This window comes from Mastomys coucha, unplaced genomic scaffold, assembly GCF_008632895.1.
Source record: "Mastomys coucha isolate ucsf_1 unplaced genomic scaffold, UCSF_Mcou_1 pScaffold16, whole genome shotgun sequence".
NCBI classification, from domain to species: Eukaryota; Metazoa; Chordata; class Mammalia; order Rodentia; family Muridae; genus Mastomys; species Mastomys coucha.
Window position 1 is genome coordinate 64,303,329 of NW_022196898.1, and position 13,620 is coordinate 64,316,948.

General features: G+C 38.9%; 1 protein-coding gene and 1 long non-coding RNA gene across 4 annotated transcripts in view; one reads left to right on the plus strand and one right to left on the minus strand.

The window, feature by feature from the left end:
* The window catches only part of LOC116093689, an 18,574-nt gene extending 13,492 nt beyond the window's left edge, over positions 1 to 5,082 (plus strand). Inside the window, exon 3 of the long non-coding RNA XR_004119790.1 lies at positions 4,921 to 5,082. This is a non-coding gene — a long non-coding RNA (uncharacterized LOC116093689). The remainder of the gene's footprint in view (positions 1 to 4,920) is intronic.
* Positions 1 to 13,620, minus strand: part of Slc35a3 (solute carrier family 35 member A3) — a 43,398-nt gene that overhangs the window by 9,484 nt on the left and 20,294 nt on the right. For all 3 annotated transcript variants that reach the window (XM_031375277.1, XM_031375278.1, XM_031375279.1), the window contains 3 exons: positions 9,900 to 10,054; positions 9,695 to 9,817; positions 4,874 to 5,045 (listed from right to left, as the gene is read on the minus strand). In XM_031375277.1, the coding sequence (XP_031231137.1) occupies positions 4,874 to 5,045; positions 9,695 to 9,817; positions 9,900 to 10,054 (450 nt within the window). The remainder of the gene's footprint in view (positions 1 to 4,873; positions 5,046 to 9,694; positions 9,818 to 9,899; positions 10,055 to 13,620) is intronic.

The following is a 13,620-nucleotide window of genomic DNA, read 5'->3' on the forward strand; positions in this document are numbered from 1 at the left end:
ATCCACCCCACAAACTCCATTTCCCGCAGGGCTATGTTTTTGAGCTGGTACTCTTCAACCAATACTAAGCTCCGGCAGGTTTTTGTTATTTCCTCCCAGCAAGCTACATCTTGCTCACATGCAACTCTTTACACACTCTCACAATCGTTCATCTAAATAGCGCCTATTATCCGGTAAGTAAAGCATGACTCTTATTAATTAATACCTAAAAATTGCCTAAGTAAGAGGCTCATACAATATATTAGTTTATTTCTTTGGTTTTAGTTTGCTTTATTTTGTACTAGGATAGGGAAAATTAGTCACTGACTCCAGAGTAGAGAGTGCAGTGCTAGCCATTGCCTGCTTTGAACAGGTATTAATTAATAAGAGTCTGAGGCTCTAGAAAGAGCCAAACAGAAGGTTGATATGACTTATTTACTTAGCCAGAGGAAGCTCAAATTCTTTCAAACGTGGCCTACACGAGAATTTTGAGTGACATTTTCCTACTTAGCTAGGTAAAAATGGCCTAAATAAGAGGCTCATATATTAGTTTATTTCATTTGTTTTAAATTATTTTAATTTTCAAAATAGGTGTGATGTTGAGTTTTATGGTTATATTATTCCTCTGGGAGAGAGGTCAAAATGAAGGTTTTTCTAGTTACTGGCTCAAAGATATGCTGATTCGGGGAAAAGGTTTTGTTTTTGTGTTTTTTGGAAAAGGTGATTAAAATATTTACACCTTCCAGAAAACTAGATTCCAGAGATTCAAACAAAAAATATATCTTAATGATACTGAAAATTTGTCTTGAGAGTTATATATTACAGAATATACATCCTTGGTGAATTTCCTCGTCAGACATGCTAAACTGGCCTACTTAAACTCCTGATGTCCTGGACTTCAGCTGTATCCAGTCAAGACACAGACATCAGGAGACTAATCAATCCTGTTTTCCCTCCCCCTTCATAATATCTCAACACCCATGTTCAGCTTGAAGAAGTTACGAAGAGCTATTGACCCAGTTCCCTGGGCTTTGGGGCTGGAAAGGATTATTAATAAGCTGTCTTTCTAGGAAATGTAAAAATGGTCATATTTGGAACAGGGAGGAAATAGCCGGATTTAATTGTATAGCCATGATTTCATTTAATAGAAAGCCTTATGATTTGTTACTGAGTTAAAGTCCTATGTTCCTATTTGGTACAGAATTTATTTGGTTACAAAATCAAAGTTATCTTTGGTATAAATTTCTTCTATTGATACTAAATAATTAAAAGTACAGGGCTTAGACCTAGTCCTTCTTTTGCTGTTATTATAGACAGATCTGAGATGTTTAGACCTGTGAGTTTAGGACCATATTAACAAATTCAGGGCTCTGAGCTTATTGTTAGGATGATTTCAAGATTTTAATTAAAAATAGCTGAGAGTAGTGAACAGAGAACAGTCCAGATTACTTTACATAGATAGTTGGTTTTCAAAAACATCAGAAATCCACAGAATGTGACGTTTAATATTATTTATTCATTTGGCCAGAGACCTGTCTGCTCCTGACAGCACCCCTTTCTCAGACTCAAAGATGAAACTGAGCAGTCGAGTTGCTCCAGCTGTGGCGGGATAGCCACGAGGCAGAAATTGCCCCGTTTCATCTAGCCAAGAGAGGGTGATCAGCCTTTTAAAAGTCTGTCAGATAACCCTGGCCAGAAGGCTGAAGACCGATGCTCCAACGTTTTGAAGTAAAAGAACTGTCCAGGGGATCAGCAGTCTCTATAAATTGGCTAGTTTTGGAAGCTGTATTTTGTGCTTCTCATATTTCCAGGTAATGCTAGTCATTCTTGGATTTCTGATGGAGCTGAAAAATACATAATCTCCTAGCCAGCCCAAGCTTTTTACTTTTGAGAAAATGGTCTTCAGATGGCATCCAATCTAAGCCAAGACATAGCCAGGTACAAAGTTTTGTTTTTTAAAATAAGATAGAAGATAGTGTTCAATTCTATTGACAAAGATGCTGGACTGGGTGTCAGATATACCTTATGCTAGATAATTTACAATGTATGTAATACGGTGTTCAATTTATGTTTTGAGAGAAAGCTTTTTTTTTATTGAACAAAAAGGGTGGAATGTTGTAGCATTTTTTCTGTCCAATCACATTAGGGCAGTGACAGGCCTGTGAATGGATAGGAATAGAGAGGTGGAGCTAGAGTTGGAGGAGGAAAGGGGTCAGGAGCAGAAGAGGTTGTCATCATGGATGCAGATGATGAGGACGGTCCAGACCCCACGAGGTTATACAACCACACAGGTTCTTACAAAATAGATTAATTGGGTTAGAATATTATCTTTATTATCTGGCTCTAAAATTATTGTATTGGCATCTTATAAATTGTGATTTTATTATTATATAAATCTGATTGGATATTAAGGCCTTAAGAGTCATACTTTACTTACGGGGTAATAGCACTATTTAGATGAATGATTGTGAGAGTGTGTAAAGAGTTACATGTGAGCGAGATGTAGCTTGCTGGGAGGAAATAACAAAAACCTGCAGGAGCCTAGTATTGCCCGAACAGTACTGACTCAAAAACGTGGCCTGGCGGGAAATGGAGTTTGTGGGGTGGATTCATATTTTTTACAATTCACACAACAGACATGTGCATAAAAATATACTTGACAATAAAAGTAGAAATATGAAGTGCCACAACTTCTGGTCCAAACACCTACTCTAATTGTATATAAGTTCAGAGTTATAAAGTCTATGGCTGACTACTTTCCATGTGCGATGTTCTTTATTTGTAAGTTTTTTAAAAATAATAAACTTTATTTTTTAGAATTTCTTTTTTAAGTACAATACTTGATAACCAAAACTCCAGGCTAAGAAGCAGTCAAAGCCACCATCAGATTCTGTATTTACTACTCAAGTCTCACTGTTGGAGGAAATTGGCTCAGTGAACTTCACTGCTGAATTCTACGTGTCAACACAGCCTCCAGACCTGGAGCACTGTTGGCTTATGAAAGCCTACAAGGGTTACATCCTATGACACATTAGGAACGCCATCAAAGAGGATATGTGTGTTGGTTTTAAATTAAAGCCAAAGCTAGGTAGAGTGTGAGGACCACGTAAAGTCCATTTATACAATCTCTAACAATTTAATATGTCTCATCTTAGTGTGAAACTAATCGTGGCATGTGATTTTTAAGAAATGCCCAAAGCCATACATTCTAAAATTTAACTTGCGTTGGGAGTATGGCTCAGTGGCTCAGAGTGACTGCTCTTCCAGAAGTCTTGAGTTCAATTCCCAGCAACCACATGGTGGCTCACAACCACCTGTAATGGGATCTGACACCCTCTTCTGGTGTGTCTGAAGAGAGAGACAATGTGCTTACATATATAAAATTTTTAAAAAATTAACTTAAAAATTAAAATGTGACAATTATTAAAATACATACTTAGTACATGTTGGAGGTAAAAGGTCCTCTAAATCCCCAAGTGTTCAAGAATTGTTCTCTCTCTCTTCACCACTATGAGGATGGGCTTAGTGGGAAGCCATAGGTCACTTGGAAGCATGCCTATGATCAGGGCTGCAGTCCTTAGTCTCTTCTTCTCTATTTCTATTTATTGTGCCACCATAATAAAAAACTTCCTCTGCCTTGCATATTCTGATATTATATCCTGCCCTGCCACAGGCCAAAAATAAATGGAACATCAGCCGAAAGCCCTAAAATTTTAAGACAAAGCAAATGTTCTCTTTGTAAGCTGATTTATCTTGTGTGTTTGTCACAGTGACAGAAGGCTGTCTAACAGCACACAAGGAAATATATGAATTTTTTTGTTTTGTTTTGTTTTTGTTTTTTGAGACAGGGTTTCCCTGTATATCCCTGGCTGTCCTGGAGCTCACTTTGTAGACCAGGCTGGCCTCGAACTCAGAAATCCGTCTGCCTCTGCCTCCCGAGTGCTGGGATTAAAGGCGTGCACCACCACCACCCAGCAAAAATATATAAATTATGTCAGTATATATAGATAGACCGTTCACATTCTAATAGTGGCCAGATATTCCACTGACTAATATTAGATATCTATATAATCCTTGTTCCAAATGCTTTACAGACACTAACATACCACAGCCTTTTGGGTTGACATTTGTATGATTATTTTTATTGAGGAGGAAACTTCTCCAAGGTCACACAATGAAATGGACTCAGTAGTTGAATCCAGACAATTTGGCTCTCTATGCTCTTTTACTTTACATTCTCTCTCTATCTTCCAAAGTACAATCTGAATTGTACTACCTAATCAAAATAATAATTTATTTAGCCAGTCTTATTTTCTGTTTTATTTTGGTTTGTTTGTTTTTTTAGAAACTTGTAACCAATGCTAAAATTTTCTTCCCCTCTAAGCTATTTCCCACCATTAGGAAGGAGTGTGTAAAAAGACAAAACATTACACTGAAATAAAACAGCAGGGAAAAGAGATAAAATGACTGGAAAAGAGATGGAAACTGCTTCATTTCCAGCTTCTTCCACTTTAGGAGTCATACATGTAAATTAGTAGTGGCATCTTCACAGAAGACACAACGAGGATAAACATGCTGACCCATAACTGAGGGCAGAGCAGTACACTCTCAGATCAGCAGCCTGCTTTTCCATAGCATGAGTGGAGGCATTCATTTCAAATTCAGTTGTCTAAGGAGTTCTTCATCAACAGCACATTTGCATTCAAGACTTATGTACTTAAAGACTTAGGGAGATCTACAAATGTAAGAACATAAATCTCTGTCTGGCTTCTCTTTAAGATGCGATCTCCCTATGTGGCCTGGTTGGTTTCCTGTCTCAGCCTCATGAGTGTATTACCATATATGACTCGTATAGTTATTTAGAAATATATATTAGAAAGCCTTTAAAACTTACCAAGTTGAATATTTCTTATCCATACTGATTGTTTTGTTTCTTTTAAGATTTTCTCAAAATAAACTCCAGCAAAGCCACTTGAAAAACATGCAGTGAGAACTGCCATGAGGCCTACAAATTGAGAGCCCGTTGAAAGGTCCTTAGAGTTCAGCTCTTGAGAATCTGAAGGCCACTGAATAAAAACAAAAGCAACACTCAAGAGGGCAGTGAGATGGCTCAATGGGTAAGGACACTTGCAGCCAAGAATGGCAACTTGAGTCTGATCCCTGGGACCCACAGGGTGGACGGAGAGGACCGACCTTCACAAGCTGTCCCTGACCTCCACAAGCATATTGTGGTACTGCCTCAGCAGAAGATAAGCTACCTCAAGCATAGTAGGAAGAGAAGCTGGTGGGAAGGGAACCACAAACACTGTAAGGAAACAGAGCCCATCAAAACATGAAAGACTGTGAAGTTACTGTCCAAGCATAGTCCCCATATGATTCGGATGTTCCTGGCATTGGTGTAACCACTTTATTTGTTAACTCTCCCTTCTCATTAGTCTCAGACCATCGAAAGATGGTCTGAGACTTACTAAGCAATTTCTAATGAAATTACCCATTTTAAATCATATATATCCCTGTACAGTGGATTCCATTATGACATATTCATACATATGTCTCATGCACTTTGATCATACACTCTCCACCATTACCCCCATCTGCATTCCCACTGCTCGGCTCCTTTTTCATACTAGCTCCTTTCTATTTTCATATCTTCTCTTTTTTTTTTAAAGATTTTCTTTTTCTTTTTTCTTTTTTTTGTTGTTGTTTTTTGAAACAGGGTTTTTCTGTGTAGCCCTGGCTGACCTGGAACTCACTCTGTAGACCAGGCTGGCCTCGACCTCAGAAATCCACCTGCCTCTGCCTCCCAAGTGCTGGGATTAAAGGCGTGCGCCACCACCGCTTGTTTTTTATGGATACATAAATCTCCATTGTGTGTGTGTATCATATATGTGTGTGTGTGTTTGTGTATGTGTGTATCACATTTACATTATCCATTGACACACTGATGGACATTTAAACTGGTTTTATAACTTAACTATTGTGAACAACTCTGCAAAAAATATTAATATCTCTGTAGTACGCTCAAGATATACTTTGAAATGGTATAGATGCATCATGTGGCAGTATTTTTACTAACTGAGCAAGACGTTCAGAAGAGAACGTGCTTATTAGGCAAGCCTGACAACGGAGTTCAATTCCTGTAACCCACATGAGGTGGAGGAGAGAAAGTGACTGCATCAAGTCGTCCTTTGACCTCCATGCGATTTTCAAACTGGCTGCTTTGAATTACATTCCAATCAGAGAAACATTAAGATTGATTTCTACACCATCTGTTGTTTGTTTTGCTGATAATAGTCATTCTGATTAGGACAAAATGGATTGAGTGTAGTTTTGATTTATATTTCCCTAATGGCTGAAGATGGTGAACATTTTAGGTAAGTACATGAGGTATCAGTATTTCTTTTGAGAACTATCTGCTCAGTTCATTTGCCTGATTAATCATAGGCTAGGACTTCTGAGTGCTTGGTTGGTTATTTTTCTCAGTTCTTTATATAACTGCATGTTAATCCTGTCTGATGAGGAACTAGTAAACACCCTTTTCCCCTCCAAAGATTGTCTCTTCAGTCTGTTTTCATTGTCATGAAGCTTTTACATTTCATGCACTCATCTGTCAATTCTTGCTACTGTTTGCTCGAATTGGAATCTATCAAAAAGTCCTTGCTGTGAGCTATCTCTTAAGTGCTGTCTCTGTTCCCTTTCACATTCTCCATGGTTTCAGAGTTTACATTAAAGTCCATTAGGAACTGAGTTCTGTGCTGGATGAGAATGTGGCTAGTCTTAGCCTTGTACTGTGGATACATGTGCATAGCTTCTGAACATCATTTGTTGAAGAGGCTGTTCTTCAATGTATGCTGTACTGGCTGGTTGTATGTCAACTTGACACAAACCAGTATCATCAAAGAGGAAGGGGCCTTAGGTAAGGAAATGCCTCCATGAGGTCAGCTGTAAGGTATTTTCTCAATTAGTGATCAGTCGGGGAGGCCCAGCCCATGGGGGCGGTGCTATCTTTATGCTGTTGGTCCTGGGTTCTATAAGAAAGCCAGCTGAGCAAATCAGGGAAAGCAAGCCAGTAAACAGCACATGGCTTTTGCATCAGCTCTTGCCTTCAGGTTCCAGTCCTGTTTTGTGTTCCTGCCTTTGATGATAAGTTCCTCCCCAACTTGCTTTTTGGTCATGGTGTTTCACTGTAGCAATAGAAATCCTAAGATATATGGATTAACCACCTCTGTCGATATCAGGAGGTTTATTTCTGAGACCTTCTCATCTAAGGGCCTACATGTCTGTTTTTGTGCCATGCCATGCTGTTTTTATTATCACAGCTCTAAAGCATAATTTGAAGATCTTATGATACCTCCAAAATTGCTTTGTGAATGGGGCAGAGGGCAGGACCTGACACTGTAGCCTACAGTAGCCTAGAATTCACTAGGTAGTCCAAGGTGGCCTCAAATTCATGGTAATTCTCCTGTCTCAATGTCTTCATTGCTAGGATTATAAATGTGAGCCACCAGGCATGGCTAGCATTGCCATTTTTGCTCAGGACTGACTTGCCTATCAGGGTCTTTTGTGCTTTCATATAAATTATGTTCCTAAAAAGCAGTAACTGACATATTCCTCAGCTATTTTACTCACATATTAGTTTTGTTTTTTGATTTTTTTTGTTGTTATTGTTGGGTTTTGTAGTTTTGGCCTAGAGGGAGTTTTTTTTGTTTGTTTGTTTGTTTTGTTTTTTACATAAAGTTGGGCTTTTTTGTTTTTGTTTTTTAATTCTTTGTCTTTCAGTTTTTAACATTTGTCATATGATCTAAACTGCAATCTATTTTGGAGAAAATTTCAAGATATCTGTAAATCTATACTCTCTAGTTTTAGATAGAATATTCTTTTTCTCTATCAGATAAGTATGTTTGGTTTAAGTCTGTTGACCACTTTTGTTAATTATCTACCTATTGATAAGAGTTAGGCATTGAAGTCTTCTATCTATCCTTACTGTATCTAAATTTATCTCTCTTTATCTTCAGTAGTGTTGAAATCATACTTTTCATAATTACCAGAGACTTTTCACTGCTAGTTTTTTTGGTATGGGGAGTATATTACATAGTTCAGGCTAGCTTTAGCTCACAGCAATCCTCCTGCCTCAGACTCCCAAGTGAGAGGATTATGGGTGTGTGCTACCATACAAGCTTAGACACCTTTAAACAAAGGGTTCACTTCCTATTCAATTTGCCTTCACTGAAGCAACATGACACTGACGACTAATTGCGTGACTCTCGAAACTGTCCCCTTTCTCCCTTGGCCCTCTACTACATCAGCACTCAATATGCTTTCTGTGAGGAGGGAAACATTCCATGTCTCTGCAAATAGTGTAGCCACTATCTTATGTGGCTACCAAGCACACACACCATACACATAAACACACACAAAATAAAAAAGAAATGCAAAAGTGGGAGACAATGACTCCATGAAGAATAAGAATAAGGAATCATTAGAAAGCTCTTGAGTTTGAAACCATATTAATAAGATGGTAGATGGTAAGCGAACCACAGGATCACTGATCATCTCAGAGGTTCCATGGTTCTCATAAAACTTAAGCTTATTTCTTTTACGTGCTGTTTTGTTAGTTGGTTTTGCACTTTCTTAAGGCCAAGTTTCACTGTGCTATGTCTTATTTTGTTGGACTGTTCCTTCCTCTCTCTCTCTTGCCAAGAGTACAGGTTCAAACCTACAATCCCTGCACTCTCAGGGCTGAAGCAGAAGATGGTGAGCTCAAGGCTACATGGTGAGATCTTCTCTGGAAAAAAACAAAATGTAGCTGCTGGAAAGACAGCACAGCCATTAAGTACATTAAGGTAAGAAGTATAGATTCTTAGATACTATGGAATTTTCTCCAAAATAGATTACATTTTAGGTCATAAAACAAATGTTAAAAAATGAAAGACAATAAAATACCCTTTAAATAAATAAAAAAGTAAAAAATAAAACCTCCTTCTAGGCCAAAACAAAACAAAACAAAATAAACAAACAAAAAGACTTTGAAAGAAAACAAAATAGCTGTAAAGCCAGTTCATTACTTTAGACAGTGAGGACCACACTGGGTACCTGTAACCCCAGCTCAGAAGGCAAAAACAGCAAGATCACTGGGGCTCACTGCCTTTCACTCTACCCAAGAGAATACAAACTCTGTGTTCAGGGTGAGCCCTGCCTTAGGGTAACTGACAGAGAGTGACCGAGGATACCTAGTACCCTCTTCTGGTCTCTACATATATATGTGTAGACCCACACAGGCACATATGAATAAATTAAACAAAAATAGGCAGACATGGTGGCTCATGACTGTAATCTCAGCACTCAGAAGGCAGAGGCAGAAGAGTTGTCAGAATTTGAGGATACACTCATCTGCAGAGGAAGCTCCAGGCTAGCTAGCACAACACTGTGTGTGTGTGTGTGTTTGTGTGTTAATGAGAACCAAAGTAACTCCTCTGCTTGTAAGCTATGCCATAGCCTAATTGCTCAGTTCTTTACTATGAAAAATTCATTCATGTATTTATTTACTTACATCATATCACATGCTCATAATGCAGTATTTGCTTACATAGAGCCATAAAAAATATGTCAGCATTTACTTGCTCAAACAGGTAATAGAACCATATTCTCTATGCAAAATATATCAGGTTTTCAAACTGTGACTGAAATGAAAGACATACTTATCTTGAATAGTTACCTGTACAAAAGCAACTCCTGCCATCAGAATTACTAGGGAGAGCCACTGGTACACACCTAATTTTTTACCAAGCATAGACACAGAAAATAATGCTGTTGTAAGTATTTTCAACTGATATGTAACCTAAAAAAGAAAACAGCAATATTATTAATGTTTGGATTTTTGTTTGTTTCTTAAAAGAATCGTTAGAAGCGTATCTAGGTACCTGGTACGTGGCTGCATCTAGGTTTGACAATGCCACATAGAGAAGGTTGTTCTGAAGAGTGTATATCCCTGACGGAATAGCAAGCTTCAGTGTTTCCATGGGTTTATTAAGAATTTCATCATGCAGTACTCTATTCAGTGTTCTCACACTACACTCTAGAAGAAACAAAATGGGGGAAAATCAGTTATTAAAGTATCTCTGCAGAAATCATAAGCTCTTTCTTTATAGGCCTCAGTTTTCTCACTTTAAAAACAGAAAAATGGGGGCAGGAGAGAGGGCTCAGCAACTAGGAGAAAGCATTGCTCTTGCAAAAGACCAGAGTCTGATTCCCAGTATCCACACTGGGTGGCTCAAAACTGTCTGTAAGTCCAGCTTCATGTAGATCCCACACGTCTGAACTCCATGAGCACGTGCACTTAGGACAAAGACAAAGGCAAACACACGCGCGCGCGCCCGCCCACACACACACACACACACACACATACACACACACGAATTAAAATTTTAAAATAAATCCTCTCCTTTTTTTGGGAGACATGTTTTCTCAGCATAGCCCTGGTTGTCCTTAAACTCACTCTGTAGACCAGGCTGGTCTCAAACTCATGCAGCCACCTATCTTTGCCTCCCAAGTGCTAGGATTAGAAGCCTGCACTACCACACATAGCTCCCTCATATTAAGTCTGGATGAGGCAATCCAGTAGGAGGAGAAGGGTCCCAAAAGCAGACAAAAGACTCAAAAGCCAGCCCTGCTCCCACACCCCGTTAGGAGTCCACAAGAAGACTAAGCTATACAAACATAGGCAAGGAGCCCAGGTCAGAATCCTGCAGGCTCCCTGACTATTGAAATAGTCTCTGTGAGAATCTGAGTCTGGGTTACTTGATTCTGTAGAGTTTTTAGTGTCTTTGACCCCTCTGACTCCTAGAATTTTTCCTCCTTCTCTTCTACCTGATTTCCTGAAACCCACCCAGTATCCCTCAAATTACTAATCAATCAAAAAAGTATTCTTCTATTGCAGTAATTTTATAAAAACTCTATTTTATTCATTCTTCAGCCTCACATGGCAATTAATTGTCAATATATTAATCATTACAAGAAGGCAAAGTAGGGGCTGGTGAGATGGCTCAGCGGGTAAGAGCACTGACTGCTCTTCCAAAGGTCCTGAGTTCGAATCCCAGCAACTACATGGTGGCTCACAACCACCCATAATGAGATCTGACGCTCTCTTCTGGTGCATCTGAAGACAGCTACAGTATATTACGCCAGAATGAGGGGGGGATGGAGCAAGGTCCTGAGTTCACTTCCCAGCAGCCATGTGATGGCTCACGGCCATCTGTATAGCTACAGTGTATGCATACACATAAAATAAATAAACAAATCTTTAAAAAAAGAAAAAAAAAAAAAGAAGGCAAAGTAGCTGGAGAGTGGCGTTGCTACGACAGACAACTGAACTTTTAGCTCAACTTGTCTCATGTAGCATGAGTCCAGATGTAAAACTTCTATAGCAGCTTGGGGACACAGGCTCTCTGTATGTAAATATGATGGTTTGCTAAAAATTATGTTTTTCACCTGACACCAAGCTATACACCAGAGACCAGTCTGTTAGGTTTCTCCCTCTGAGGATTATCCATCTATATTTTTCCTAATGTCTAGCTCTCTCTTACTGTGCTGTAGTTGTCTGAAATTCTAAGTACTTGTTGCTGGTTATGTGTATGGCTTGTTTCTTCACTTGGTTTGATACATTTTTTTTTTTTCAGTATAAGATGTGTCTCTCAAAAAGCATTCCTGCTCCCCTAAAGCACACTCCACTTATAGCTTAGTTTGCTTTTATAGTTGAGATCATTCATAGTACCAAGGTCACACTGATTTTCAGTTTGGTTTGGTTTGTTGAAGCAGGCCTTATTATGTAGCTCTGGCTTATCTGGAGATCAAAACATAGCCTAGGTTGGCCATGGACAGACATACAATTCTCTTACTTCAGTCTCCAAAGTACTAGGGTGATACATGTGAGCCACCATGTCTGGCTTTTACTTTCTTTACTTTTTTCTTCCTCTTCCCCCTAACAGAGTCTCATGATGTAGACCAGGAACTCCTCAAACCCATAATACTTCTACCCCAAACTCTCAAGTACTAGAGCTATAAACATATGCCACTTTGCTCAGCTTGGCTTTGACTAAAGTGTCAGCCTTTCTACAATATGAAATTGGTGTGTGCTTTTGCGACATGATCTCACGTAGCCCAGAATAGCTTCCTTCAAAGTTGCTATGTAGTCAAGAGTGACCTTCAACTTCTGGCCTTGCCACTTCAACTCCTAAGCACTACAATTACAGATGTGTTCACCAGGCCCAGCTTTACACAATGTTTTTTATTTTACTTTATGTGTAGAAGTGTTTAGCCTGCGTGTTTATCTGTGAACTATCTGTGTGCCTGTATCCATGGAGGCCAGAATACAGCATCAAATCCTCTGGAACTGGAGTTATAGGCAGTTGTAAGCTGCCATTTGGGTGTTGGGAACTGATCCCAGGACCTCTGCAAGAATAGTCAGTGCTCTTAACCTCTGAGCCATCTCCTCAACCCCTACAACTTAGCTATTAAGTACCAACTAAACAACTTTCCCCGTGCTAAAATTCACTTTGGTGTACATAGTACCTAGTCATGCTTAAGCTCACTGAAAGCTGGTTTCACCACGTCTAGCTACAATGCAACTATTCTTGTTAACGGTTTCCAGTGTTAAACGCACTAGGTACTTGTAATATCTAGAACTTAGCAACAAAAAGTAACCTCTCTACTTCCCTGTCATTGTCATGACTTTCTGTCCTACTGGTAGCTCATTTATAGTCTTCTTTCATTGATGACACCTTCTGAAAGAAGCCTCTGAGTGCTGGGAACAAGCCAGGGTATTTTCAGTCTTCTTTTTCTCTAGTGTATATATAACTTGGTCTTACCCTTGGCTTTAAGTGCTTTATAGGTATTTCTAACTTAACGTGAATCAAAGGGAAGTTATTTGATTTATCCCCAAATATATCTTCCCTGTATCTTCTACTGCCATACCTATATAAACAACAATTTAATCTAAAAACCTACAATCATTCTTAAAACTGTATCCACCTTCTTTCCTGACCTTTATATATATAATATACTAGTCGAGTCATACCAAACGTTCACCACTATTAATGATTAGAGGCATGCAAGTCAAAACCACACTGAAATACCTCTTCATATCTAGAATGGCTATAATGAAGGGCGGGCAGGATCTAGGGCACAACTCAGAGTACAGCCATTTGTCTGGTATATATGAAGCTGTAGATTCGAATACACACACACACACACATGAGTAACAGAAAATATGATAAGCAGGAAAAAATGTGGTGAGAAAATAGAAATTTCATACACCACTAGTAAAAATATAAAATGGATGTTGGCAAGATGATCCAGTAGGTGCGGTGGGTGTGGTAGAGGTGCTAGCTGCCAAGCCTGACAATCTGAGCTCAAGCTCCAGAATCTATATGGTAGGAAAGAGTACTGATTCCTACATGCATTCCTCTGACCTCCACACTTGCCCAATGGCACATATTCATCCCTCCCTCTCACAATAAACAAATAAAATGCAATGAAAAATTAATAAAACAAAACAGAACAGTGGAAAAGTTTGATAATTCCTTGAAAAATAAACAAAGAGGACTTGTGAGATGACTTCACTGGATAATGGCACTTGCCACCAAA